At 50.5% G+C, this 27,011-nt stretch overlaps 1 protein-coding gene across 2 annotated transcripts in view; it reads left to right on the top strand.

Annotated features, from left to right (window-relative positions):
* The window catches only part of SEC14L1 (SEC14 like lipid binding 1), a 47,903-nt gene extending 23,842 nt beyond the window's left edge, over positions 1-24,061 (top strand). For both annotated transcript variants that reach the window (XM_052657430.1, XM_052657431.1), the window contains exons 3-17: positions 7,063-7,212; positions 7,334-7,465; positions 8,713-8,841; positions 9,572-9,806; positions 10,708-10,817; positions 12,463-12,652; positions 13,422-13,510; positions 14,579-14,649; positions 15,549-15,720; positions 16,029-16,163; positions 18,006-18,140; positions 20,107-20,358; positions 21,384-21,562; positions 21,714-21,815; positions 23,537-24,061. In XM_052657430.1, coding sequence (XP_052513390.1) covers positions 7,063-7,212; positions 7,334-7,465; positions 8,713-8,841; positions 9,572-9,806; positions 10,708-10,817; positions 12,463-12,652; positions 13,422-13,510; positions 14,579-14,649; positions 15,549-15,720; positions 16,029-16,163; positions 18,006-18,140; positions 20,107-20,358; positions 21,384-21,562; positions 21,714-21,815; positions 23,537-23,552 — 2,097 coding nt within the window. In that variant the 3' untranslated portion in view covers positions 23,553-24,061. The remainder of the gene's footprint in view (positions 1-7,062; positions 7,213-7,333; positions 7,466-8,712; positions 8,842-9,571; positions 9,807-10,707; positions 10,818-12,462; positions 12,653-13,421; positions 13,511-14,578; positions 14,650-15,548; positions 15,721-16,028; positions 16,164-18,005; positions 18,141-20,106; positions 20,359-21,383; positions 21,563-21,713; positions 21,816-23,536) is intronic.
* The last annotated feature ends 2,950 nt before the right edge of the window (positions 24,062-27,011 follow it).

The following is a 27,011-nucleotide window of genomic DNA, read 5'->3' as shown; positions in this document are numbered from 1 at the left end:
TTTTGGTTTTGTTACTATCTTGTTAAGTATGAGCAGTTATTCACAAGTAGCATCTGATTTGGAACCTCAGTTTCCAGGTAGAGTGTGAGGGCCCACCCAGGGCTGAATTGTGACCGCACAGGGCCCCTGGGTTCCCTGGTTCGTTGTCACTTTTCATATCTGCAGTTGGCTTAGAGGGACATCCTGCGTTTGAGTTACAGCCACAGACTCATCCAGCTTGGCTGACTTTTGGTTCTACTCCTGTTCCCCCCAACCCGGAATGTCCCCTTCTCTGCAGGTTACTTCTCTAAAGCTGCCTGCCCTTCAAGACCCCCTGCAGACTACTGCCTCCGCGAAGCCTCTGGAGCCACCTGGCCAGGGCGTTGTCAGCCCACCCCGTGTTGCTCGCCTCTTCTTGGGGGCCCCTGCTGCCTTGTGTACAGGCACATGTTCCTATGTCTCCTTCTTGTGTGTTCTCTAGAACCTTGGCATAGGGCTGCATATACAGGCCCTCTTTACATATGTGTAATTTGAGAGGCAGAATTAATAGAAATATAACTCTGAGGGACTAGGGTCAGTTTGTCACATTTTCTTGATGGGTTGTATATTTTTTTGAGCACCAGCAACCCGGGTTCAATCCCTGGGTCGAGAATATCCCCTAGAGTAGGAAATGGCAACCCACTTCCAGTATTCTTGCTCAGAAAATCCCATGGACAGAGGAGCCTGGTGTGCTGCAGTCCACAGGGTTGCATAGAGTCAGACGCAGCTGAGCAACTAACAGTTCACTTCATGACTTCAGTTTCTAAGAGAGTAAAGCGACAGTTAACTTTTTCACTCACTGATTCTTCCAGTGTAAACCCGACCTGTTTATGAAGGTCATGTCTGGTGCCATAGGATAGCCAAGTTTCTCCATGGAAAGCAGCTGGCTTAGTTTGTTGGCTAAATTGAGTGTGAACAGAGTTCAATTTAAAGGTGGGTTAATCTTTAAATGGAATTTCTTTCAGATGGGTTTTCCTGGCAGAACGCAGTGTTAAGCTTATTAATTTACAGGTTGAAATGTCTTCACTGAAATATGGCTTTCTTTAGCACAGGACTAGCTTTTAGTATGTCACAGTTGCATGCAAAGGTTGGTTAAAAGCTGAAAGTACTGTTGCCAAGCTCCCAAATTGCAGGCTCAGAAATCCCTTTTGAAAGAGGAAGGGTGGGTGTCGGAAGGTAGGAGGGGAGCTGTCACTGAGAAGCAGCCCTCCTCCCAGAGGCGAGTGGAAAAGGCCGTAGGGCTGCGTTTACTGTCGAAACGACCGCTGTGTTAGAGAGAGGCAGCAAATGACTACAGTGGTTATTTTTCTTCCAAAAGTAATTTTTCCTTTTAAGAGGAAACATCAGAGAACATGCCTCTCCCTCTGAAGCAATTACTTCTGGAAGAGTTACTTTCCTTCAGCCTTTCTTGGTTTTTGTATTAGATAAATATTGAGTGTGATTAGGAAATGACTTGATAGCACTGCAGATAGTTGGCAAAAAAAAGAAAAAGGCATTTGAAAGTTCCCTTGGCTCTTCTTTCTGATGCAGTGATTGGAACCTGGTGGTGGTTAAAACGTGGGGTTCTTCCTCACTTCTGAAGATTTCCTCCTGCAGAAATAAAATTGAAGGTCTGCAGGTGTGGGCTCTTAGTCTCAAACAGGGTTTTAAAAATAGGGTCATTTTGTAAAATCGGGATTTAGAAACCAGAAGCTTGAGTTCCCTGGGCCTGTGTCTCACCTCCGAGCGACAGCAAGCCCGAGCGACAGCAAGCCCGAGCGACAGCAAGCCCCCAGGGGAGGCGGCCCCGTGGGAGGAGGGCCCCCTGGACTGCACACCTGGCCTCTGCCTTGGGCTGGGGCTGTGGGCGCACCTGACCTCGTAAACAGTTTCATGGGTAACATGTGACAGTGTTGCACTTAGTTATGTGCAGAGGCACCGTTGGTTTTCATGTGAATTTTCCCTGTTAATATTTTTCCCAAATTTCTATTTTGAAAAATTTCTATTAAAAAAGTTGATAAAGGGTAGTGAGTACCTGTACACATTTCACCTAAACTAACACATTTGTTTTACTTTGTTCTTTCCCACACATACACCATTTTTGTCTCCTATAGAACCACTTGAAAGTAAGCTGTGTATATCTTAACACTTTTGCCCTAAATACTGAAGAATAGATGTTCTCCTATGTAACTGGCATTATCACAACTGAGAAATCAGACACTGATAGAATAATACTCGTTAATATGCAGTTAATACTATTAATGTGGTCACGTTTCCTTAACTATTTGCTAGAGCGATGTTTACCCCACTCCAGGAGCCAGGGCAGCATTGCGTTCGATAATCCTGTCTCCTCAGTTGTCTTAATGCCAGACACGCCCCTGCTTGCTTTGTTCATCAAGACATTGACAGTTTTCCTTTTTTCAAATTTTTGGCCACTCCCATGGTATATGGGATGTTGGTTCCCTGACCAGAGATTGAACCCACACCCTGCACTGGAGGGCGGAGTCTTAAGCACTGGACTCACCAGGGAAATGGACAGTTTTTCTCTTTTAAAGGTCTTGATTGTCGTGCAGAATCTTCCACAGGTCAGGTCTGCCTTGTTGCTCCTGATTAGCTTCAGGTCGCCGTTTGCATCATGAAGACTCATGCTTGTGTGTGCTTCCATTGCATCCCACAGATTGTCAGGTTGGTCCCAGACAGTCATTTGGTAAAGGTGGTGTCTTCTAGATCTTTCCATGACAGTGGCTCTCTTGTGCCTGTGTCACTCACAACCAGCAGGATCACACTTTGAGGCTGTGGTGTCTTCCATCAACTCCCTTTCTGTAGAATCCCTTGATGATCCTTGTGTGAGTCTGTTATTATAAATTGATGGTTGCAGAATGTGGTTTTTCTAATTATGTCATTCCTTCTGTGATTATTGGATGATCTTTTTCTGTTAAATTTGCTTCCCTGCCCGTTTTGCTTGAGTATTTCTATATGGTTTATAATGCTTTATCACCTTTTTTCTTTCTGGTGCTCCAGTTGTCCGAGGATTGATAAGGGGAACCCATTCGGGCAGGTTCCCCATCAGTCACTGAGCACTTTCTTGGTTTCTGGTAAGAAATGCTTCAGACTCACCGTGACCTTTATTTGCTCCAGACTTGTAATCAGCCTCTTCTCCGAGGAGCACAGCTTCCTTTTTAGTAGGGAGTGGTATTTGGAAAACAGGAACTGGATGCCAAGTGTGCTTATTGCGGCTGAGGTGTCATATCTTCCAGGCCCTTCCAGATAGAGCTAGAACGTAAATGCTTTTAATAAAATATTTTAATAGAATTAGAATGCTTCTAATTTTCAGAGGCTTCAGAAACTTTATAGGTTTTAGTTTGTGCTGAAAAGCTAGGGTGGTGGTGGTTTAGTCACTAAGTCGTGTCCTACTCTTTGCCACTCCATGGACCGTAGTCCGCTCAGCTCCTCTGTCCATGGGATGTATTTCCCAGGCAAGAATACTGCTGATATCCTGAGCAATTTCAGAGACTAAAATTTTGCCAGCTTCTTTCAGTCTTCCTTTCCCTTAATCCTCTAGAAAGTTAGAGTTTTCTGTGCTAACAGTACACAAAATTCAATAACCTCACATACCTCCTAAAGATAAGCCAGGGTAAGTGAGCACAGAAACACAAAGCTGGATCCATTGATTTATTTAGGAAGCTCTTATTCCGTATTTCAAAAAATGTTTATTGAACAGTGACTCTGTTTCAGACATTGAGTAAGGTCCTTCTGGATAATCAGAGAGAAGTAGGACTTGGTCTCTGCCCTGTAGCCGAGTGGAGGGAGGAGGACAGATGCTTAGTAACCACTTTCCACACGGACCGAGCTTTGGAGAGGAACATGCCGATTCTTGTGCTAGTGGCTCTTTGGCCTGGACACCTCAAACACCGTCTGGCTGGGGCATACCGAGGTGAAAATGGATGTCTCAGCGAATACGAGTCCATGTGGAGGGATAGATTTACAGGGGATGGAAAGTTTTTTCTCTTTTAAATTCAGGGCTAGCCTGTGTGGGTAATGCCTTATGCTGACCACTCTATTTCAGGAATTTAAAGGATGTTGTGGGTATTTTGCAAATGTTATATCAGGTACTTAAGTGGTAGAGGACCAAGTTTAGGTTGCTTCTTGCCCAAGCACTTACTCTACCCTTTATGTCACTTAAGAAGAACTGTTTTCTTTTTGAAGCCCTTGCGCTCTCAGTTTCTTGACATGTCATAGTGCTGAAATGTAAAAAGCCTTTTTTTTTAATGTAGGAAAATTTAGAAGTCAGTTTAGACAATGTTAGTGTGTAGAACAAAGGATACTCAGCGTTTTTTTTCTCTAGAGTTGTGTGTGCAATGCCTAATACTAACAAATTTTAGGGCCTCATTGAGGCCTAAATTATCTGAGGTATGATCTCAGCAGTTGAATAAACTTCTTAAATGTTGTTTATTATAAAAGGCATGAAGAGAATTTTCCTGTGATTTATATCCCACACTAGCAGTTATGGGATTCAGAATATATTTGAATGAAGGGGAGTAGATAAGTATGTATGAAGAATGTATTTTCAAGTATGTATGAAGAATGTATTTTCAAGTATGTATGAAGAATGTATTTTCAAGTATGTATGAGGAATGTATTTTCAAGTATGTATGAAGAATGTATTTTCAAGTCCCAAAGTAAAAACGTTTAAAAAGCAAATACAGTTGGTCACCACGTGAGTTCTGCCTCCCTTCCAGACCATCTGGTCACATGGTGGCATCCGCTCCTTTCCCACGAGGAGGGCAGCTCCAGGAAGGCAGGGCCTTCTGTTGGTCCTGGTCCCCGCCCCCCAAACACACACACACACATACATGCATCCACCCTGGGGGCCCGGCCACGTGGTTGGTGCTGAGCAAGAGCGTGACAGTCTCGGTGTCACAGTGCAGGTCACCAGTTCCCTCCTCTGCTGGCTGTGGGTCCCTGCTCACCCCGAGGTTTCCTCAAAGTCCCACTCCTGGGTTCTCTGTCCTGAAAGTGCTCTCCCCTCATCACTGACCATGCACAGACCTTTCCACGCTAAGGCCCAGTGTTCATGCCTCCTCTCCCTTGAAGCCTTCCGGAGCCTCCACCCCTCCAAGCTGTTAACTCTTTTGTCCTTGCGCCCTTAGAGTGCTTGCCTATTCTTAGGACACTTGTGTGTTTCCCTGACTCCATTTCCCGAACTGTCTGCTTCCTCTTCCCCTCCCTTGCTTGTTGCCTAGCTTGGTGCCTTGTAAATAACGTGGACAGCAGGAGTGCGGCATACATGTTTCAGACTGGGGAACCTTGATAATGTGACGGAGAGAAGATGAGACACATACAGAAAACCGAGTCACTTGGAATGAGATGGTCCTGAGCACCCTGGGTGGGGGAGCTGCCCAGTTGCGCTGGTGTTTCATGGGGTCTCTTGGGACCGCTTGTGGAACTTGTCCAGGAAGGCCGACTTTTTAGCATGATGGTGCTCCGAAACTGCTCCCACTGTTTCAGAGGTAAAATCAGGGCAGTGTGTGCCGCTTCCACACTGATTAATCTTTTCAGCACGGTAAGGTTCTTCCTCAGATCTGTGCTTGGTTGTCATTAGTTTTCAGGTGGGATGTCTCGGTTCCCCCGTCCTGTTTCTCCTGCAGCCTCAGAGGGGAGTGGCATCTGTCGGTCACCTCGGTGCCTGTCCTTATGGGGAGCAGAGCTGAGAGGCGAGCCCTGGGCTTCCTTTTTCAGGTGTCTTCTCACCGCCGTGTCCTGGGGTTTCCTGCTCATCCACACCTGCGAGCCACTGGATGGCTTCAGTTATCTTCAGATCAGTAATCCTCACGTATGGCTACGGAGCAAACCAAATCTGGTGCCTATGTGCATTTTCTAAAAGTTTGGACAAATTATATAGCAAATCTTGTTTCTTTTAAGTTTTTGTATTTTGAAATAATGATAGACTTATAGGATATTAATAGCATATTATTCCCAGGAAATATTATGGAACGATTCCACATGCTCTTGACTCACTTTCCCCCCGATAGTAACATCCAAAAAGACTGTCAGTCAGCATCACAACCAATATGATGGTTCAGCATCACATCCAGGATATCAACACAATACAGTCAAGAGACAGAGCGTCTCCCAAGGTTCCCCTCCTGCTACCGTGTTACAGTCACAGCCACTCCCCTCGCCCCCTGGCAACCACTAACCTGTTCTCCATTTCTATAAGTTTGTCATTTCAAGAATGTTACAGGGACTTCCCTGGTGTCCAGTGGTTAGGACTCTGTGCTTCCACTACCGGGGGCCCACATTTCACGTTTGATCCCTGGTCCTAGAACTCAGATCCTAGAAGCTGCATGAGGCAGTAAGACAATAAATTTCTAAAACAACGTTACAAACACATTTAAGTTCATAATCCGTTTTGAGATAGTTTTTATAAGTATGGGGTTCATCAGGTTCCTTTTTTTTCCCTGTGGATGTGTAATTTCTCCAATAATATTTGTGAAAAGGCCATCCTTCTTCCACTGAGTTGCTTTAGCAGCTTTGTTGGGGGAACACCAGTTGGGGGCACATTTGTGTGGGTCAGTTTGTGGCTCCCTGCTCCGCCCACGGAGCTCTGTGTCTTTCCCTCCACCCGTGCATACAGTCTGGATTCCTGTAGCCGCAGAACGAGGATTCATACTGAGATGGGAAGGGGAGCTTCCGAACATAATCTTCTTTTTCAAAATTGCTTTAGCTATTTTCGTTCTTTTGCCATTCGGTGTAAGTTTTAAAGTACTCTTGTCCATAAGATGCAAAAGAAAATCTTGCTGGGATTTTAAAGGAATTATGTTAAACCTGTCTATCCATATGGGGAGAATTGACATCTTTACTGTGTTGAGTCTTCCAGTCCATGCACACAGAATGTCTTTTTCTTTTTTCAAATAATGAAAGTTTAAGGTGTAAAGATGAAGGTAGCTGTGATGTAACTGTTGTTATGTATGAAGAGATGCCTTTATTCCAGGGAGACCATCAGTGCCAGACTGCCAGGCTATATCTTTGTTCAATTCCTTTTTTTCAAAATTGTATTCACAGGCCTATGAAAGGAGGTTCCCTACGTGTCCTTTGATTCCAATGTTTGTGGACAGTGACACTGTGAATGAATTCAGGAGTGAAGATGGGGCCATTCATGTTATAGAAAGGCGCTGCAAGCTGGATATAGATGCTCCTCGGCTGCTAAAAAAGGTAACTGGAAAGGACACCTTAAAAGGCAATCCCCCCAAAACCAAAATGAATTTGTGCTTATTGCTTCTGTTGGTTGCACTTGGGTGTTATTCATTAACCCTTTTTTCTTTCTGTTTTGAAGATTGCAGGAGTTGATTACGTTTATTTTATCCAGAAAAACTCACTGAACTCTCGGGAACGTACTTTGCACATTGAGGCCCATAACGAAACGTTTTCTAATCGGGTCATCATTAACGAGCACTGCTGCTACAGCGTGAGTAGCTGCGCCCGGCGGGGTGGGAGGTGGGGGCGTGGTCTTCTGAGAGCCGTCCGGCCCTTGCGTTAGGCAGTGTGTGTCTTTGTCTGAGAGGGCAGTTCTCTCTCACACAAAGTTACTGGTTTCTGATGTGTGGGATCAGCAGGGTGGCAGCTGGGGTGTCCTGCAGAAGGGACTACATTGTTGTGACAGTTAAGGTGGCCAAGTGATGCCCTGGTTTGTTCTTTAATAGGAATACACCACATCGTTTCAGGCCCACGCTAACACTTTTGAAATGTGTGTCCCTCTGAGATTGGATCTGTGTGCGTTTATCTGCCTTCTGTCTTCCCTGCTCACCAGCCAGAGCAAGAGCTTCTCTGACCAGAGTAATGGAAGAACCCAGTAGGTCTCTCGCTTCCACCCTCACCTTCCTGTAATGGATCCTTGACACTGAATCCAGAGTGATCCTTTTAAAGTGTGTCAGACCACGGCATGCTTTCTCAGGGCTCAGAGCTCTGCAGGGTCTGCAGTTCACTCAGAGGAAAAACCCTCAAGCCTCACAGTGGCTCACAAGGCCCTGCATTTTCTCTTCCTCTCTCCTCTGTGTCCTGCCTGCCTCGTGCGCAGGCCTGCCCGCTGTCTCACGGTCTCTGATCACGTCAGCGTGCTTCCCAAAGGGCCCCTGGTCTCTCTGCTCCCTCTGCCCCCAGAACTCCGCTCGAGGCCCATCCTTACCTCCTTCGGGCTTCGCTCAGGTCTGCCTTTCTCAACAAAGCCAGCCCTGAGCACCCTGTTTAATTCTGTGAACTGCCCTCCCGTCCTTTTAACCCTGCTGCCAACTTTGTTGTTTCCGATAGCGCTTCTCTTCCAGCATTGAAGTAACTTCTTACCTATTGTGTTTATGGCCAGCTGCCAGTCGTCTTCTGCGAGACTGTAACCTTCACAAGGCAGGGATCTTGGTTTTGTTTGTGATAGAGAACACTACTCGATAAATGTGGTGAATGAATGAATAAATGAATGACACTACCAAGCATGAAAATAAAGCTCTCCTTTTTATAGTCATCTTTAGAATATTTTAAAAATATTATGTGAGCCTTTTCATAATTCTGAACCTCTCTGTAATTTTTCCCTCTGCTGTTTTCATGATAATAACATTGTTAGTAAAATAAGTGTTTTTTCTTCCCCTTGGTACCAGTGAACTGAGGAGCAAATAATATCTCAGTTGTCAGTATAATTAATGAAAATACTTCCTCTTTTACCTGCAGGTTCACCCTGAAAATGAAGACTGGACCTGTTTTGAACAGTCAGCAAGTTTAGATATTAAATCTTTCTTTGGTTTTGAAAGTACAGTAGAAAAAATTGCAATGAAACAATATACCAGCAACATTAAAAAAGTGAGTGTCCCTTGGGATTTCATGGAGCGGGGTGGGCAGGAGTCTCTTGAGATGGTCCAAGCTGGTCCCTTCAGGAGGCTGAGGGTGGGTCAGTCAGGGGTCCCGGTGAGTGAAAGGGGAGGGTGGGGGCTGCAGACTGCGCTGGTTGCTGGTGGAGGTCAGCGGCGAGTGTGCAGCCGCTGGCTGAGGCGCTTCCTACTCGGAACTGCAGGTAGAGGTGGGGACCAGAGTCTGGGGCCCGCTGAGGGAGGCCCTGCTGTCCTGAAGAGGCACTTTGGGGGAGGCCTCTCGGGTCCCAGGCCTTGGGAGGTGAGGTGCCTCTTCCCTGGAAGAAGCTTCCGTCTTGTTTTCCTGTTGCTGCTCATCAGCATGGCATTTTGGTGTCAAATGTTATCATATGGGATTAGGGGGTACTTTCCCAAGGCTTGTTCTCAGAGGTGCTGGAAAGCATTTGGATTGAGACACAAAGCACATACTGTGCACAGGGTGGTAGACCAGTGCTTGTGACTAGTTCCATAAAAATGCCATCTGAGACACGGTTTCCTAGACCTCTAGAGAAGGGGAAGTAAAATTAAGGGGGGAAAAAACCCACGAAAGCATTTGGCTTTTCTTTTTCCTATTTGTTCCGTAGTCAGTCAGTTTTCATCATGGTTTTCAAAACCCATGAGGAGTGAGTAACTTGAAAGCTCAGTGTAATAGTACTAACCTCAAAACTGGCTTTGCTCCCAAGGGGAAGGAAATCATCGAATACTACCTTCGTCAATTAGAGGAAGAAGGCATCACATTTGTGCCCCGCTGGACTCCACCTGCCACTGCCCCCTCTTTGGAGACGTCCTTGTCCTGCAAGAAACCAGCAGCATCACTGACTGTCGTCATGCCTGACCCCACGCTCAAGGAAGGGCTGAGCAGTGAGCCCCTCAGCACCCCAAGCGGGGCACCCGAGCCCACAGCAGGGACCCCGGACGGTGAGTCTGCAAGGGGCCTCATTCTAAGGGCAAGACTCCAGGCTGACCTGGAACCCTTGCCTCTTGGGACACATAGCTGTGACACGAACAAAAAATGGATATTGTCACTGTCCCCTTGCCTCTGGCTTACATAACACATTCATTTTATTTTTTTCTTAGAATGAAGAAACGAGTTTTTTTTAAATGGTCAGGAAGGGGTTAACACAGTTATATCATCAGCATACCCATTTTCGGCTTCCTAGATGCCAGGCACTCTTCTGAGCACTTTGTGAATGTTTGCTCGTTTAATAATAGTCCCTTTTAGGTAAGAAATGCTTTTGTCTTTGTTTTATAACTGAGTTAATAACTAAGGCTCAGAGGAACCAAATGACTTTCATGGAGAGACACAGCTGTAGATGGCAGGCTCCACGCCTTTCTTGTGTGTCTCACCACCCACACACAGAGACACACACACACACACCCCCTTTTTGATTGCTCAGTGTCATGCCCATTGTAAAGTAAGACAGTACAAGAAAATCCTGCCCTCAGAAGTTCTGTTGAATCATTGGCATTTATTTTTTCCTGCCTTCTCTGTGGCTCAGCTTTGCCCTCTAAATTAAATATTAAATATCGATAACAGCCGTGATATCATGAATAGAGTTGATACTTGGCAAATAGAGGTAACCTGGTGGCAGTTGGGTGTGTCTTGGAATGCCCACGTTACCGTGTGGCTTTGCAGTGCCTGGGTTTAAAGAGAGCCACTGGGGGTCCCTTTGGTGGCTGGTTAGAGTCCACCATCCCCCATGGGTCATTTATCTCTTAGACTCCAGGACTACATGGGAACGTCACTGAGTGGGGCAGTTTGGAAGCCTTCAAGCCCCAATGTTCTTATTGTTAAGAACGTCCGTAATTTATATTCCAGACAAACTAGATGCAGACTACATCAAGAGATACCTGGGTGACCTGACCCCACTGCAGGAGAGCTGCCTGATCCGGCTTCGCCAGTGGCTCCAGGAGACCCACAAGGGCAAAGTGAGCATCTGCTTGAGTGTGCATCCATGCATGTGTGCATCCACGCACATGTGCAGGGGTGCCGTTGTTCAACCTCGGATGCCTGGTCCTGTTTGAGTGACTCGCAGTCAATGTGCCCGATGGCCGTAGGTGGGAATGTCCCTTCAGTCAAAGAGGCAGTGGATCTGTGACCCCGTGTGCGGCATCTGAGTCCTTCGTAGCAAGTTAGGACGCCCTGCTGTGTATAAATAGCTGTGTATTTGTAGATGTTACAGAGAATGGCCTTAAAAACAATTACGTATCAAGTTACAAAGCAATATTGTAAGAATTAACCACAAATATTCATTCATTTTACTTTTCAGAAGGTTTGGAAGTAGTTCACAGGTTATTCAGAGATTAGAACTGTTTGGGCTTCAGGACTTCCCTGGTGGTCCAGGTTAAGGTCAAGAATTTGCCATCTGCCACAGGTTTGTCACTGGTCAGGGAGCTGAGATCTCATGTGCCTTGTGGCCAAAAAAAACCAAAATATGAAACAGAAACAGTATTGTTACAACTTCAATACTTTTAAAAAAAAAAGGTCCTCTTAAAAATATTACCTAGGCTTTAATTTTGAGGTTTTTGTTACGTAGCCTCATAAGGAGTTAGGTTTTTTGTAATCTCACAGGGGACCAGTGTAGGACAGAGGCAGGTCCGTGTGTTTGGGTAATTCCTGGCCTCCTGCGCTGGGCTCGTGTCTAATTCTGTCGGTCTTGGTCTCCAGCGTCCAATATCCAAGGACCATTTGTATCTATTCGCAAGAACACACCCACTGTGGTCAGAGCTGCCATCGTTGAGCACTGACCATGCTTTAGACTCTGGTTTAAGATCTTTATTAACTCCTCCAAACAGCCCTGTGAGTTGGTGCTATTTTTATCATCCCTGTTGTGCACACAAATTTCAGTAACTTGCTGGGGGCCTTACCGTCTAGTGCCTCCTGGGGTTGGTCTTTGAAGCCGGGCCACTTGGTTCTGGGACCAACATTCCCAGCCACTCCCATGTAATGGTAGTCCTTTCTGAGACCGTGCCATCTCGGTGCTTTATTTTCCCAACGTGGGGCAGCCGGGTGCCAGTCGCATGCCCCCCTCACCTGTGCACCAGCAGTGTGGGCACGTGGCTGGGGACGAGGACAGCTGGTCCACAGGAGACCCAGACACGGTCTTGGCCTTGTGTTTTACTGAGGGGAACCTGTCAGACTTGTCATCTGCCAGGAGTGGAACCTGAAGAAGGTTCCGGTGTGTCAGGACACCAGCACCACTGTCAGCCAACAACACTGCTCTGCACCCTGCATTTCTGTCGCATGTAATACCTGTACCGGAAGGTGCCCAGACCACAGAAGCTGGCAGGTTACTCAGTGAGTCAAAGCAGCTGGTGTGTAAGAAGTTACTTACGCCTTCACTCTCCTTTGCTGAAACTAAAACGGGAATAGTCTAAAGATTATTCAGACTAATAATGCAGATTTTCTAAAGCATTAAGGAAAGTATTTCTGGTAGTGGCTAATTTTAAATAGTGTAATAATGCAGCTCGCTGTCAGTAAGAAGTAAGACTTTTTAGAGTCTTATTCCCTTGGTAACTTGCTTTTTCCCCTTAGCAACTTTTCACATTGCTTAGAAACATATCCTCTCAATAGATCCCGAAAGATGAGCATATTCTCCGGTTCTTACGCGCCCGGGACTTCAACATCGACAAGGCCAGAGAGACCATGTGTCAGTCTCTGACTTGGCGCAAGCAGCACCAGGTGGACTACATCCTCGACACCTGGCACCCCCCCCAGGTCCTGCAGGACTACTATGCGGGCGGCTGGCACCATCACGACAAAGGTAGCCAGGAGCCTGGTGTCGGGACCCGCACTGAGACGAACAGGGGACTCGGGTGCGCTGTCCCTCCCCTCCCCGCGTGAACAAGTGGGCGCCTGTTTTATTACCGCTGCCCTGGGTGTGCCCCGCCAAGTGGAGAGGGAGGGCCCAAGGCCGCTGCTTCCTGGCCACTCACTCCCCCCGCCCAGCAGCTTGCTCCACTTCGTTCCTTAATCAGGTGGAAATGTTTGTTTGACTTATTTTTAAAAACTTCGAAGGCTGAGTTTTTTCAGGAGCAGGGTGTCTGCAACAATGTGTAGCCAGATTTTGGACATCACAACAGGAGAATTTTTAGCTCTACCTGGGGAGTGAACAAAACGTGAACCAAGAGCAGCATCCCTAAATGAATGATCAGATGTGAGGCCATCTGATCAGACTGCTCTGCACATGACACCTGGCAGGACAGGCTTCCTGGCTCAGTTTTGGTGGCAGGTGGAGTGAGGTGCAGTCAGTGCGCGGGGGTAGAGCCAGAGGCCGCGCTCCGTGGGGCTCCCGTCACTCCGGCGGGGCGTCTCCAGGGCCCTGCTAATGACCTGCTCCGCCAGTTGGCTTTTGTTTTCTCCTTTGACAATCCTGGTGGGAAAAGACCGGGTGGGCCTCCTGTGGATACCGCCGAAGCCAGCTGCTGCTTCCCAGAGCGGGAGAGTGCGTGGGGCCCCATTGGCCCGCGGGAGTGTCCATCCCCCAGTTCGGGTCAGGAGCAGTGCTCACTCCGCTTGTCCTTCCCCTGCAGACGGCCGGCCCCTCTACGTGCTCCGGCTGGGGCAGATGGACACCAAAGGCCTGGTGAGGGCCCTCGGCGAGGAGGCCCTGCTGAGATACGTGAGTGCTGCCCGCTGGCTTCACTTCCTTCTCTGTCGGCGGGCGTGGGAGAGGACTCTGGTCCTGTCACCGCAGCGTGTATCACTTTCATAATTAGAAAGGAGGATCTATTCATAAATTCTACAAACTTCAAAAGAGGGCCCAAAAGTTAAGAAAATGTTTTTCGCGGTGGGGAAGCACGAACACAGCCACGGGCACAGCGGCTCCAGGTGACGCGGGGGCCGGGCCGGGCGCTGTCTCCCCCGACCTGCACCCCCAGGCTGATTCGGGTCCTGCCCCCACCCTCGCTCTGCTCTGGGGCTGCCTCAGATCAGGCCTCTCAGCAGTGCTCTTTGCACCAGCACAGCGTGGTCCTGGCTCTGAGCGTCCTTTGTTAGGGCTGTAAGCACCTCCTTCCCTGTCTCCTGAACCCTTCCAGGCAGCCTGCACGGCGTGGGTAGTCATGAGGAGAAGAATATTAGCCTTGAAGTAGAGACAAGCAAGCAGAACCTTAAAAGGCACATGGAGAAGCCACCGTCCCGAATTACCCGCTCTGGGCATTTTGTTGCCTCTTCTGTGGTGCCCAGCACTGTGCGTGTGCTTCCGTGGGCGCTTCCGCACACGTGCACACAGGTCTGCGGGTGGACTGCGTCTGTCGGGGAAGGGCTTGTTACTCCAGCTCAAAGGGGTCCCTTCAGCCAGACTTGAGGCCGGTTGTCACACTGCCCTTTCTCTTAGCTGGTGCGTGAGGCTTCACAGTGTTGCCACTCAGCCGACACTCACCTCCGACTCTTCCAGACGCACTCGCTCTGGACGTGGGTCAGCAGGTCGCGCCCTCCCCGCCTGCCCGGTCACCCCTGTCGTCTCGGGGAGCTGCCCCCTGGTCCGCAGAGGACAGTCGCTCGTGCCCCATGAGAGCGAGCTGCTGCTTCCGCGCTATGTTCTGTGCACACGACTGTGTCAGGACGTAGATGACGTTTGGCTTACACGCTTCCCTGAGGCACACGGGGTTGCCGTCACCCACGCAGCTGGATGCAGCCGTGTCAGCCCCTTAGGCTGATGGGGAACGTCTCTGGCTCTTGTGCACAGGTTCTTTCCATCAACGAAGAAGGCCTGCGGCGGTGTGAAGAGAACACGAAGGTCTTCGGCCGGCCTATCAGGTAGCTGCTTCTCCCTCCTAGCTAGTTGGAAATAGGAGTCACGTATTTCTAGCTGAATTCTAAAAAGCCAGACTCTGGTTTTTAGGACCAAGTCTGAGTAGTTCCTGTTTTCCATGGTGTCCTAGCAGGGAGACAGATAAACACGTGGGGCGTGTGCTGCAGTCAGCTGTGGGGCCGCTGCTGGGTTTTGCTGTTTCTGCCCCAGGCCTTGCTGTCCTCTGGGCCTGCGAGGGTCGGCCTGCGGTAGTTTCATGGTCTTTGGGAGTCCAGGGTCGCAGTTGCTTGGTTTTTGCTGTTTTTTTTGGTGCGGAGGAAGTGGGACAGAAAAAAATGATTCTCTGCTCTTAAACCAAACTTGCAGTTATGGTGGACTGCTTTGAAGATGTGCAGTGGTTCAGAGGTGGTTCCTGGGAAGGGTCTGGATGCTTGACCAGCACATCAGCTCCAGGAGGGCAGGGACTCGGAGGGCTTGTGTTCACTCCTGTGTTCCTGACCCCTGCCACAGTGCTTAACTCATTCATGTTTGTCGAAGACCAGGATGCCGCCGGTCAGTCACACGTGTATTTAAACGCCGTACACACGCCCTGCTGGGTCAGTAGAGGGGGCTCAGCAGATCCAGGGCAGCACGTGGCCTCCCTTCATGGACGGCTGCACCTTTGATCCTGGTTCTCTAGCCCTTGGTGGCTTTGGTATTTCGGGGATTGGTCCTACTACCCGCGGCCCACGTCTTAATACAGGCAGATAGCAGTAGAGTTCATTACACTGTAATTTTTAAAACCCAGTGTATTTTTGGAAACGGACACTAGTAACTGTATAGAACATAAAAAAGGAAAGCCAGTCACTCTAGGCTGTGGTTTGCCAAGTGTGCGCGCACTGAACGGAGCTTGTCTCACCTGCAGCTCCTGGACCTGCCTGGTGGACCTGGAGGGGCTGAACATGCGGCACCTGTGGAGGCCGGGCGTGAAGGCCCTGCTGCGCATCATCGAGGTGGTGGAGGCCAACTACCCCGAGACGCTGGGCCGCCTGCTGATCCTGCGCGCCCCTCGCGTATTTCCCGTGCTCTGGACGCTGGTGGGTCTCTGTGGCGGGTGATTGCCCAGAAGGCGTGCACGAATGTGTTCATGTCCCTGTGTGTGTCTGTGACTCCAAGTTGTATAACTAGTTAAGAAACAAGACAAGCATGGAGAGATCAAAGTGTCTCAGATTATTTAAGGGAAGGAAGTTTTCCCGAGTGTCCTCATGTCATACACTTTAGACTTTACAGAAAGAGCGTATCAAAGTTGAATCCCGCCCCCTCCAATGTCGGCATGCAATTCTCACCCTGAAAGTACAGACGGCAGAGCAAGTATAACTGCATGGTCTTTTCCAAATCTTTGTAGGTTAGTCCATTCATTGATGACAACACCAGAAGGAAGTTCCTGATTTATGCAGGAAATGACTACCAGGGGCCTGGAGGCCTGCTGGATTACATTGACAAAGAGATCATTCCAGATTTCCTGAGTGGAGAGTGCATGGTACGTACCTACGTAGGCAGGTAACACGTCTGACTACTCACGAGGGCAGGGAAGGTGGGTGTGGTTGACACAAATGATTTTCAGAACTTTTCGTTTGGATTATTTGTCTTTCAGTTTGGGGGTTTTGGCTGGCATCTGTCTGATCCTGGGTTAAACTAAACAGAGCCATTTAGGTAATTTTTTATAACATACACATTCTTCATTGTTAATACTAAAGAGAGCTTGTTTTAGAATCAGTGTGATTGCAGCTTCCTTTATGCGCTCAGCTTTGCGTAAATTAGATTCTTTAACCGTTCTAGAGCAGCTGTGCATTTCTTTAAAACGGTAAAAAATCAAACTGATTCTCCGAAAAGGTTGCCCCACGGACAATGTCAGGAACACATCTTAAAAAGGGTAATTAAGGGAGCTCTTCTACGTGATGCGAGATTTGAAGTACACTGCGTGGCTGGGTTAGCAGGCAGATGGCTCCACTTCTGCTCCTGTACTGGATGAGTGGGGCATATGATGGGCCAGAGAAGCTCAGCTCCTTGAAGACCGCATGGCCCCGGGGGCAGGATGGCCTGACGTGAGGGCCAGGAAACAAGCCTGGCACGGTCTACTCGCCCTGCTGGCGCAGCAGGTGATGCCAGCGGGGAATCCACTCCCCTTCACAGTAAAGGCTGTGCGATGTGGAGGTGCTGCCACCCTGGCTGGCTCTCGTGTTCAGCTGCTGATGGGAACTTGGGCGGATCTTGGGGGATTCTTAGAGGAGTTTAGAGCTGAACTCAGTTCTCAGGCCTTCAGTCCCACTCTGAGGAGTTGCGGATGGAACCACAGTGCAGTGCAGGGAGCTAGTGAGCCAGGGACCCCCACCCAGGGACCCCCACCCAGCGCCCCTGAGATTAAAGCTTGGGGGTCAGATCTGTGGAGACACATAGACGCAGTGTATCAGAGCACGACTCAGGTTGCTCTTCCAGTTGCAATGAAAGCAGCAGGGCTGGAGTGGGTGCTGTGTTAGCAATGGTAAGAATCCCATAAGAGCAGAGATCTACCCCCACAAGAGCAGAGGTCTCCCCACTCAGGCTCTTAAGGCTTCGGTTCGGCTCTTCTGTGCCACAGTCGGGCTGCCGTTGAGGAGGCCGCATTCGCCTCTGTCTGACGCCGTCCAGCTTGCCGTCACCGCATCGGCCTCCCTGAGTCCTGCTGCCCTGCCTGCCGGAGACGGCCATGCTTCTTCCCTGTTGTAGTCACCTCCCAGGGCAGATAACACAGGAAACGCTTGGATTTTAAGAACTCGAGGGTTAAGTCGTTATATCCAGGTCAATTAGGACATTCATGAATGTGCAAATTCTAATTCAGCCTGTTTCAAGCAAGTTCAAAAGGTGCCGCTCTTTTTTGGTTTTTTGGCTGGTGTTGTGGGCTGATCATTTGACCTGAGGTAGACACTAAATTTTCTCCCTTAATTATATATCTTGCCCATACTTGCATATGATAGAAATAATGCCTGTAGCTGTAGAGAATAAAACTCTCCTTCACATAATGTTTTTCCTTTGCAGCACAATATAATACCCAGCGCTTCTTACATAAACCAGCTTCAGTAACTGGATGCTATCCCACACACGTACTACTGTGAATGTTGTGGCCAATCAGCTTCAGCTTGTTCTCATTTACTTAAAGTGAGACACATGTGTTTAAGTGGCTTTCCTCAATTATTTTGCCTAAGTAGTTCAGGGTACTTTACGACATGGCTGGTGTTTCCCATTTCCTAAGCGGTTCCGCGGAGTCGTGCGTGTCAGGCTGGCGTGCGGCTCTCGGGATCGGCCTCCGTGGGCACTGCTCTCACGGCCGTGTTTACGTTTCTAGTGTGAGGTGCCGGAGGGGGGCCTGGTGCCCAAGTCCCTGTACAGGACCGCGGAGGAGCTGGAGAACGAAGACCTCAAGCTCTGGACCGAAACCATCTACCAGTCCGCCAGCGTCTTCAAAGGGGCCCCGCACGAGGTAGGTTGCCCAGCTGAAGCCACGGGGCCTGGGTCTCCCCTCCCCACAGGGGTTCTTCTGTGGGTCTCCCCAGTAGGGGGTCGTTTAGCAGAATCAGATGCTTTTCCCCGTCTTGGTCTTTAGGGTCTTGCTGACACTTGGTCTGCAGTGAAGGTAACTGTCGATGCTGGCAAGCAGGCTCTTGCAGAGCAGACCTTGGTTGCCCTTGGTCAGGGCCCCCAGGAGGAGAGTAGGCAGGCGTCTCCGCGCCGGTTCACCTGAGACCCTTGACACACGGGGGTGCCTCGCGGGTCTCCCCCTGGGGGGAGGTCTGTACTTTCTCAGTCTAATGTTTTCGGCATTTTCTGTTTTTCTTGACTGGGTTTGGTTATTCACTATTTCTAAGGAGTTGGCCCGTTTCCCTGGTCTGTGGAGTGAGGAGAAGCTCACAGGCGTGCATTCTCTCCTTGCGGTCCTGTGGCGGTGCCTGAGCAAGGCTGTGCCTGTTTTCACACACGCGTGTGCTCTGGTGTCATGAGCGTCTCTGCACTGAGTGGGCTTAGTGCACTGAGTGGGCTTAGTGCACTGAGTGGGCTTAGTGCACTGAGTGGGCTCGGCCCATCCTGGGCTCCGGGCCGAGGTCTGGGGCTCAGGGCCGTGGGATCCAGCCGGGCTGAAGCTGGCCGAGCTGCCCCTGTGCTGCCCCTCCATGCTCCTGGCCGGGGTGTCTCCCTCACCACTGCCCGCGCCTCCCAGGGTGAGCGGACACGGTGCTGTGGTTTGAATGAGCAGAGACGGCCTTGAGGTGTCCTACTCCCTGCCTCTCTGCGGGGAGACAACTGCGTCTCAAGGATTATTTGTATTAATTTCTTACTTGGAGGCTGCGTTCTTGTCTCTGCTTAGGTCACGGTTGCGTCGTCCCGGGTAGGGAGCTCAGTGTGCGGTGTGTTCTTGTGGGTCGCAGGGTTATCTGTGAGAGGATTTCTAGTCAGAACACTGAAAACTTCGGCTCTGGTTTCGGGGTTCAGTAGGGGACACATCAAGGATGGGGGTCTCGTGAAACGAGGACTGAGTTCCTTGTCCCTGCAGTGAACGCAGGTGCGAGGGGCCGGTCCACAGAGGGGCCTGGCGTCCCAAGGAGCTCGGCCTGTGGAGCCCCTGGTGTCGGTGCCGCCACTGTGCTGGGACAGGGCTCGTGTGCATGTGGAGTCTGCTCTTTTGGGAGAGTCTTTGCAGCTATAGAGCCAAGGCAGTGAGCAGTAGCGGCGGGGAGGGCCAGAGACTGCTGGCTGGGAAGCGGACACACCGCCTGCAGCGCTCAGCAAGCGGCTCCCAGGGCAGGTGGGGCGTGGGGTTGGCTTCTGCCGAGATTTTTTAGTGAATACATAACTTTCTGCAGCTGGTTTTAATTCTCACAGTAATCTTCGGAAACTATAACTTTGATCGTTCCCTGCTGAGAAGCTATATGGGCGCTGCACGAAATTCAGCTTTTAGATTGGCACTCGACACCGGGGGCCTTCTCCACCCAGGCCACGTGGCTCCCTCTTCCCACTCAGCCTGGCGGCCGCTGGCAACAACCCCTCAGCCTGTGCTCGCCTCCGCTCCTCCCCGAGGGGGTTCTTTCTGTCCCTCCTGGGCTGTTTACTCTGGGACCTTCCCTGTGCCCTTCAGCCCAGAGCAATCCTCGGAACCACTTCTGGGGTGTCGAGTGTTATTTCTCTTTTGTATCAAGGCCTTTCTTACAGCCAGGACCCGTTAGCTTAGAATGACGTCTAAAGCGTATGTGCGGGACGCTCAGGCTGCAGGGGGAGCTAACGGAGCATGGAGCTTGATGGAGTGCGGAGCCTGGCTGAAGAGGCCGGGGGCTGGGACCCCCCTCGCCCAGCTGAGAGGAGAGCTGGGGGGCGGTGGGGATGTGTTGCCCCGGCACTGGCTCACAGGCTCCTGTTCACCGTGGCGGGCTGATGCAGCCAACCTCTCCTTCCAGATTCTCATTCAGATCGTGGACGCCTCATCAGTGATCACGTGGGATTTTGATGTGTGCAAAGGGGACATTGTCTTTAACATCTATCACTCCAAGCGGTCACCACAGCCACCCAAGAAGGACTCCCTGGGGGCGCACAGCATCACTTCCCCAGGAGGGAATAACGTACAGCTGATAGACAGAGTCTGGCAGCTGGGCCGGGACTACAGCATGGTGGAGTCGCCCCTGATCTGCAAAGAAGGGGAGAGCGTGCAGGTAGGGTCCCCTGAGCCTGCCCACAGCCTGGGTTTTCTGTCTGGAGAAGGAAGTCTTAGGGTGTTGGCCGGGCTGTTCAATGTGTCCTCTTAGGGTGATTCAGGAAACCGAGTGACTCTCAGAAGAACTCAGCTCAGCAGAATCCATGACTTGTGTCTAGAGCCATGAATTATTTCTGGAGATGTTTTCACAGAAGCAAACGGAAGGAAGGAGAGGGCAGTCAGTGCATGTACTGCTGGGATTCAGGCGGCTGTCAAGATGACCTTTGACTCAGTGGCATTGGTCGCCTTCAAGAAAATCACTCCGAATAGAAGTGAGATAAACAAGGACATAGGGAACTGTTAGCTGTCATTGCCAAGCATTCTCATTTCTTTGCAGTGTTCCATCAGTTCATTTAAAACGTTGGCTAGTTATTCTGAGTGCCTGAGCTCAGAATGGTAGTTCTCGGGAGCTTCCGGCCTTCACATAGGATGCATGATTTTGCTGTCTTGACACTTTTCAGGGATAAGCCTGTCAGTGTTTTGGTAGTCTTAGAAGCACTGAAAGAGAATATTCAGTTTTAAAAATAATGAACATTTGAAGCTGTATCACACAGTCTTGAGTTCCACAATTAGGGGAGAGAGCAGTTTTCACAGATTGTCAGTCTACTTTAGACTGACATCCTTTTAACCCAGGATATGCTGGTAAGGTCACTGGAAGCACATCAGAGTGTTGGCTGGTCTAGGAAAGCTTTTTAGACCCCACCCCCTCGAGGGTAAGCAGAGGACCCTCCTGGGGGCTCCCACCCTGTGGGCGTCTGCTTCCTCCTCCGCAGATGGGGCCCTGGCTGCAGGGCCCAACCCTGGAGGCAGCGTGGGACTGGCCCCGATCACGAACCAGGGTAGCTGGCCCCTTCCCCCACCGAGAGGGTCTGTAATCGACACTGGATCCGAGTGGACAGGGATGTGGTCCCCTTGGTGTCTGTCCCTGTTGTGGGGGCTCCCGGGAAGCAGGGGGTCCTCAGCTGTGCCCCTGACTCACTCCAGGGCTCCCACGTGACTCGGTGGCCAGGCTTCTACATCCTGCAGTGGAAGTTCCACAGCACGCCGGCCTGCGCTGCCACCAGCCTGCCCCGCGTGGACGACGTGCTGGCCTCCCTGCAGGTCTCCTCCCACAAGTGCAAAGTCATGTACTACACCGAGGTGATCGGCTCCGAGGACTTCAGGTACCGGAGGCCGGGTTCCAGGCCGGGGCAGCTCGTGACGTCACACGAGGGGGTGCGGGACCTCGGGGGGAGCGAGGGGGCAGGGTCCAGCCGGAAGGCAGTGGGCGGCCACCATGGGCCCTCACGCCTCCCCTCCCCGTGCTGCTTGCAGAGGCTCCATGACCAGCCTGGAGTCCAGCCACAGCGGGTTCTCGCAGCTCAGTGCCGCCACCACCTCGTCCAGCCAGTCCCACTCCAGCTCCATGATCTCCAGGTAGTGCCCAGTGCGCGGAGGGGACGGCCCACCACCTCGGACCGCCGCCCACCCGCCCGAGAGCGGCCACGTTGTGTGAACTGCTCTGGCCCTCTAGGTAGCAGATAGCTCTGCAGATGGTAAACGTAGTCACTGACCCCGAAGCTATCTCGACAGGTAGTTGTAACTCTCACTCAATAGCCATAGATTTTGTATACAGTGTGCACAAAATCCAATCAGAGCACAAGGGCTCTCTTCAAAGAAAAGTAGTTTATATACCAATTAAGAGGTTGACTTTGTCTCAAAGTGGATGCAAAAAAAAACGATTCCAGCCACCTCCTCACTGTCCCTTAGTGGATGAAGTCCCTCCACCACCCTTCCGAGGTGCCCCGCCTTCCTCCGTGGAGCCGAAGCTGCCAACTGGTCCCCCGCCTGCAGCTGGCCCCCACCTCCTCCCTGCCGGTGGTCGATGCACTCCCTCCGAGGGCGGTGGCCGCCCTCCGGGTTCCTGTTCCTCTGAGTAGTCGCCGCCTAACTGGAAGGACTCAGACCCAGCTCTGGGACCAAACAGACCCGCTGTTGTACAGTGGGTGCTGGGGGCTGGGGGCTCTCGGGGACCTCCCATGACGCCAGGAAGAACACCACCATCATTAAACATTATTTTCTCTCTCCTCCCTTCAAATCTGGTACTTAGAGCGCACGCTTTCTCTGTCCGTGAATGTGGGCCAAGGGCCTCCTCTTCCTCTTCCTCCTGGTGTGCCGCTCTTCCTTCCTGCATGGGTCACTTCTGAGCTCCTCCACTTGCCTCCCTGGGCCCCTCACAGCCGGTTAGCATCAGCGCCCAGGTGGTCCTTCCTGTCACTGGAGGTGTTTCAGGGGCAGCGAGGCCCACTTGCCCTTTCGAAATGGTCCCACGTTCACTGTAGCTGACCAGCGTTCTCACCACGTGGCTGTGCCAGGACCGCCTGTGGCCTGAGGAGCCCGGCTTCTTTGTGAAAGGAAGCTGTGGATGTGTGTGCACGCAAGCTTGTGTGTCCAGGGGTGGGTGTGTGGCAGCAGGGAATGGGATGAGTAGAAACTTAGTTCAAGTAAGAGAGGATTCGATGTCCTTGAAGCAGATCAGATTATGAAGTTGGTTTGCTTTTGATTTTTTCTTTACGGTTCTGATCGCCAAGCCTGGTCTACCTTTTTATTGGCCCATCATTTTCTCATCTTTTTATGGGAAAAGCAGGTTTTCTGTGAGTCTGTCCAGTTGCTGCTTTGGGTCAGTCTCCACGATGAATGAAGGCGTGTCACGTGGTGGTGTGTGTGGCAGAGGCTGTGCTTTTTAAGAATCTGGGCCAGGAGCCAGGCGCCATCTTCAGCGTGCAGAAATCCGGGCCTCAGAGTTGCATTGTTATGAATCCGCCCTGGAGGCATTGGGTGGATTGCTGTGTGGACCCGGTGTGCCGGGGGGCGGGGTCAGGAGGGCTGGGAGGGGCGGAGCCGCGCTCCGCTGGCCGCGGCTCTCCAGTAGGTGCCCCAGTGGGTGCGGCGCGCTGAGACTCTCCGCCGCTCCCAGGGCCGTGGGCCTGTGTGGAGCACAGCCGAGCCTTGGCACCTAGAGGCTTGTTTCCAGAAAGCACAGGAGGGCTAGTTAGTGGATCCACACTGCTTGCTGTCAGTGCTTCCTGTTTCCAGATTCTAAGGACCTGAAGATGGTCCCCTCTCTCTTTCTCTTTCTCTGTCTCTCTCTGTCTCAGATGGCGATTTTGCTGACAGCTGCCAAGAAAACGCTTCACTCGACAGTCCACCTCAGCCCAGGGATGTTTGTAGAACTATTTGAATTGCAGCCACCCCTTCCCCCAGGCTGAAGACCAGTTCTTTTTAAGTTGACTCAGAAGTGGCACTATTTTATCCCCAGAGTTGACTGTAACTTTAAGAGTTCAAAGCACATCCCTGCACACACCTTCCAGGGTTCCCTCCGGAGCGGAGCGCAAGGCCCGGTCTCCTCGGGAGGGGCTGTGGGGCAGGTGGGCGGGCTCATGCGGCGGCCCGTCTGTACTTCAGCGCCCTGCGCCCTGTTTCAGATGCTGCTGTCATGCCACCTTTCTCCAGCACTAACGGTCCTTCTGGTTTCCCCTCTGTTACTAGTGTCTTAATTCACCTTCTTTCCTGATTTCATTATTTACGTATCAAATTCTGTAAATGTTTTGTAAACATATTACCTCACTCTTGGTAATACAATGCTGATAGTCTTTAAAAGATTTTTTTATTATTATCAATAATAAATGTGAACTGTTTTAAAAAAAAGTCTTTTTCTTATTGTGAATGGCAACCTCCTTTGAAGAGTATGACGTTCTTAGACTAGAGGTTAGAGGAAGGGGGGGATGCTGGAGCCAGAGGCTGGCACGGATCGAGGCCCAGTATGCACGGCTCAGTGGCCCCGCCCCGCCCCACAACGGAGAACAGGCTGCAGTTTTCTTCAAACTCCCAAGAAGTCAAACAGGACTCAGGCTGGACACCCGATACCATGTTTCTCTTTTACAAATATACTAGATTAAAACTGTTAGCTAAAGATTGCTCCCCAGAATGCACGATCAGATGGATCCTGTCTACATTACACGTGATGCAACTGAATGGATTCTATCTACATTACACCTGGTGCAACTGAACATGCCGATAGTTTCACATGGACTATCAAACCAGTATTTTTCATTGTACAAAAATGTTTACGTAGTTGACAGGCAAGAAGACACGTATGATACTTTGCATTTTCACTTATCATCTGTGATGAAGTTTAAAAAGGCTTTGGAAGAAACTGGGAGATTTCTTTAGTAACAAAATGGGTCCCTTCATCAGGTGGCCAGGGGCCTTCAGAAGCCTGGGCGGCCTGGTCCCCAGCGCCTGCGTCTGACCCTGTGGGAGGTCCGCTCTCAGTGGGAGTGCCCACACAGATTGCCCAGGCCTCAGGGCGGGAGCAGGTAAGGCCTGCAGGTGCCCACATGCCCGCAGCCTGGCCTGGGTTGTGAGCCTGCCTTCCCCCTCCCTCCAGCATTCAAGACAGGCTCCAGTTAGCAGCACCGAGTGGAGTACTGCTGACTCGGCCAGCTTGTCCCCGAGGGGAGGGAAGACTTTTGCCACGGATTCCTTCCTGCTCTGCTGTCTCCTGGGCCCACTTTACAAGCCATTAATGTAGCGGCAGCTTCTGGTGGCGGCTGCAGCAACAGGAAAAGCAGATGGGGCCGGCAGCACCTGTCCCCTGCCGCCTGTCCCTGTCCTCAGAGCCTCTGGGAAACAGGCATCAACAGTGGGCGGTGGGTTTTTGTATCAGGCCAGCAAGTCGTTAGCATGTATTGATCTGCATTGATGTTACATATGTGTGAATACATGTATAATGGATATATAATGTGCACTTACACTCCAGGTTCTTCCTCATTGACTCAGTGGTAAGGAATCCGCCCGCAGTGCGGGAGACCTGGGTTGGGAAGATCCCCTAGAGGGCATGGCAACCCACTCCCAAGATTCTTTCCTGGAGAATCTCACGGACAGAAGAGGCTGGCGGGCTCCAAGTCCATGGAGCCATGGAGTTGGACACGACTGAAGTGACTGAGCACGCCCGGGTGCCCACACACACACGTATCCCCTGCTTTTCCAAAATGCACCTTACACCATTTTCCTTTTATGAAAGACCTACATTAACACCCATTTTCAGTAACAGAAATCCGAAGAGGATTTTTGCTTGTGTGAAAGGCGGAGTGAGAATAGCGTTCAGTGTTGGTTTCGCAGCAGCCTTTACAGAGGGAGTGCTCCTGAGTAGTGAGGGAGGTCCCCCCAGGCTCCTTCCCAGAAACCACACTTAGCATCTCAACACGCAGCCGCCGCAGCTGTGAACCCTGTCTCAGTATCTGTGCTTTATCTCAGTTTATTCTTTGAACCTGTTACCAGAGCATACCCTAAGGTAATTGCTTCTTCCCTTAATGCTATTTTGACTTACGAAGGGTTTCATAGGACCACTGTACTTTCGGACAGTGGGAATAATAAACAAGCTTGAAACCGTGAGCAGCCCGTAAACACGGAGAGTCCCTAGCACCTGGATTATGGTCTTTCAATACCTTTCCTCGCTAAAGAAGCCATTCTTGGAGAAATGGCTGATTCTAGGTCTGGTAGAGCAAATTTACAAGATGAGCCGGGGACATGTTACCTCATCAAAGAGGAAAGAAGTGATCAAAGACACAAGGGTCATAGCACAAGGGCTCGGAAGCTGACTTGAGGCTTTCATTGGTCAAGAATGAAACACTTTGGGGGACTTCCCTGGTGGTCCGTTGACTGAGACTCTGTTCTCCCAACACAAGGGGCCCGGGTTCCATTCTTGGTCAGGGAATTAGATCCCACGTGCTGCAACTAAGTCCCTATGCCGCACCTAATAACGGTCCTGTATGTCACCTAATAACGGTCCTGCATGTCACAGCTAAGACCTGGTGCAGCCAAATAAATAAATAGAATGGAGCACTTTAGATTGCAATCAACTTCCAACCCCCTGACTGTGTTAAAATCCATGAATTCATAATTGTAAGTAATTTTCATGTAGAACTGATCCCCTTTGGAGGACGATAAGGAACCAATTTTGAAAGCTCGTAAGTAAACAAGGTGAATTTATCCTGCCTTTCCTAAATGGACAGAAGCTGGAGAGCAGTGGAATAACAATGCCGTTTTGCATGAGTGAACAGATATAAGCGTTCAGCATCTTCAGTTGCTCAGTTCAGTCGCTCAGTCATGTCTGACTGCAACTTCATGAACTGCAGCACGCCAGGCCTCCCTGTCCATCACCAACTCCTGAAGTTTACTCAAACTCGTCCACTGAGTCAGCGATGCCATCCAACTGTCTCATCCTCTGTCATCCCCTTCTGCCTTCAATCTTTCCCAGCATCCGGGTCTTTTCCAATGAGTCAGTTCTTCACATCAGGTGGCCAAAGTATTGGAGTTTCAGCTTCAGCATCAGTCCTTCCAATGAATATTCAGGACTGATTTCTTTTAGGATGGACTGGTTGGATCTCCCTGCAGTCCAAGGGACTCTCAAGAGTCTTCTCCAATACCACAGTTCAAAAGCATCAGTTCTTCGGTGCTCAGCTGCTAAGGTCACAGAAAGACAACTGCATATTCTGGTCTTCTGGAGAACTGCAGCCCTGTGGGTTCTTCAGCCCAAGCCAGGCTCTGGGTCTGGCTGCCGATTTGTAG

Source organism: Budorcas taxicolor, chromosome 19 (genome assembly GCF_023091745.1).
Source record: "Budorcas taxicolor isolate Tak-1 chromosome 19, Takin1.1, whole genome shotgun sequence".
Lineage (NCBI taxonomy): Eukaryota > Metazoa > Chordata > Mammalia > Artiodactyla > Bovidae > Budorcas > Budorcas taxicolor.
This window is presented reverse-complemented; position numbering and strand designations above follow the sequence as displayed.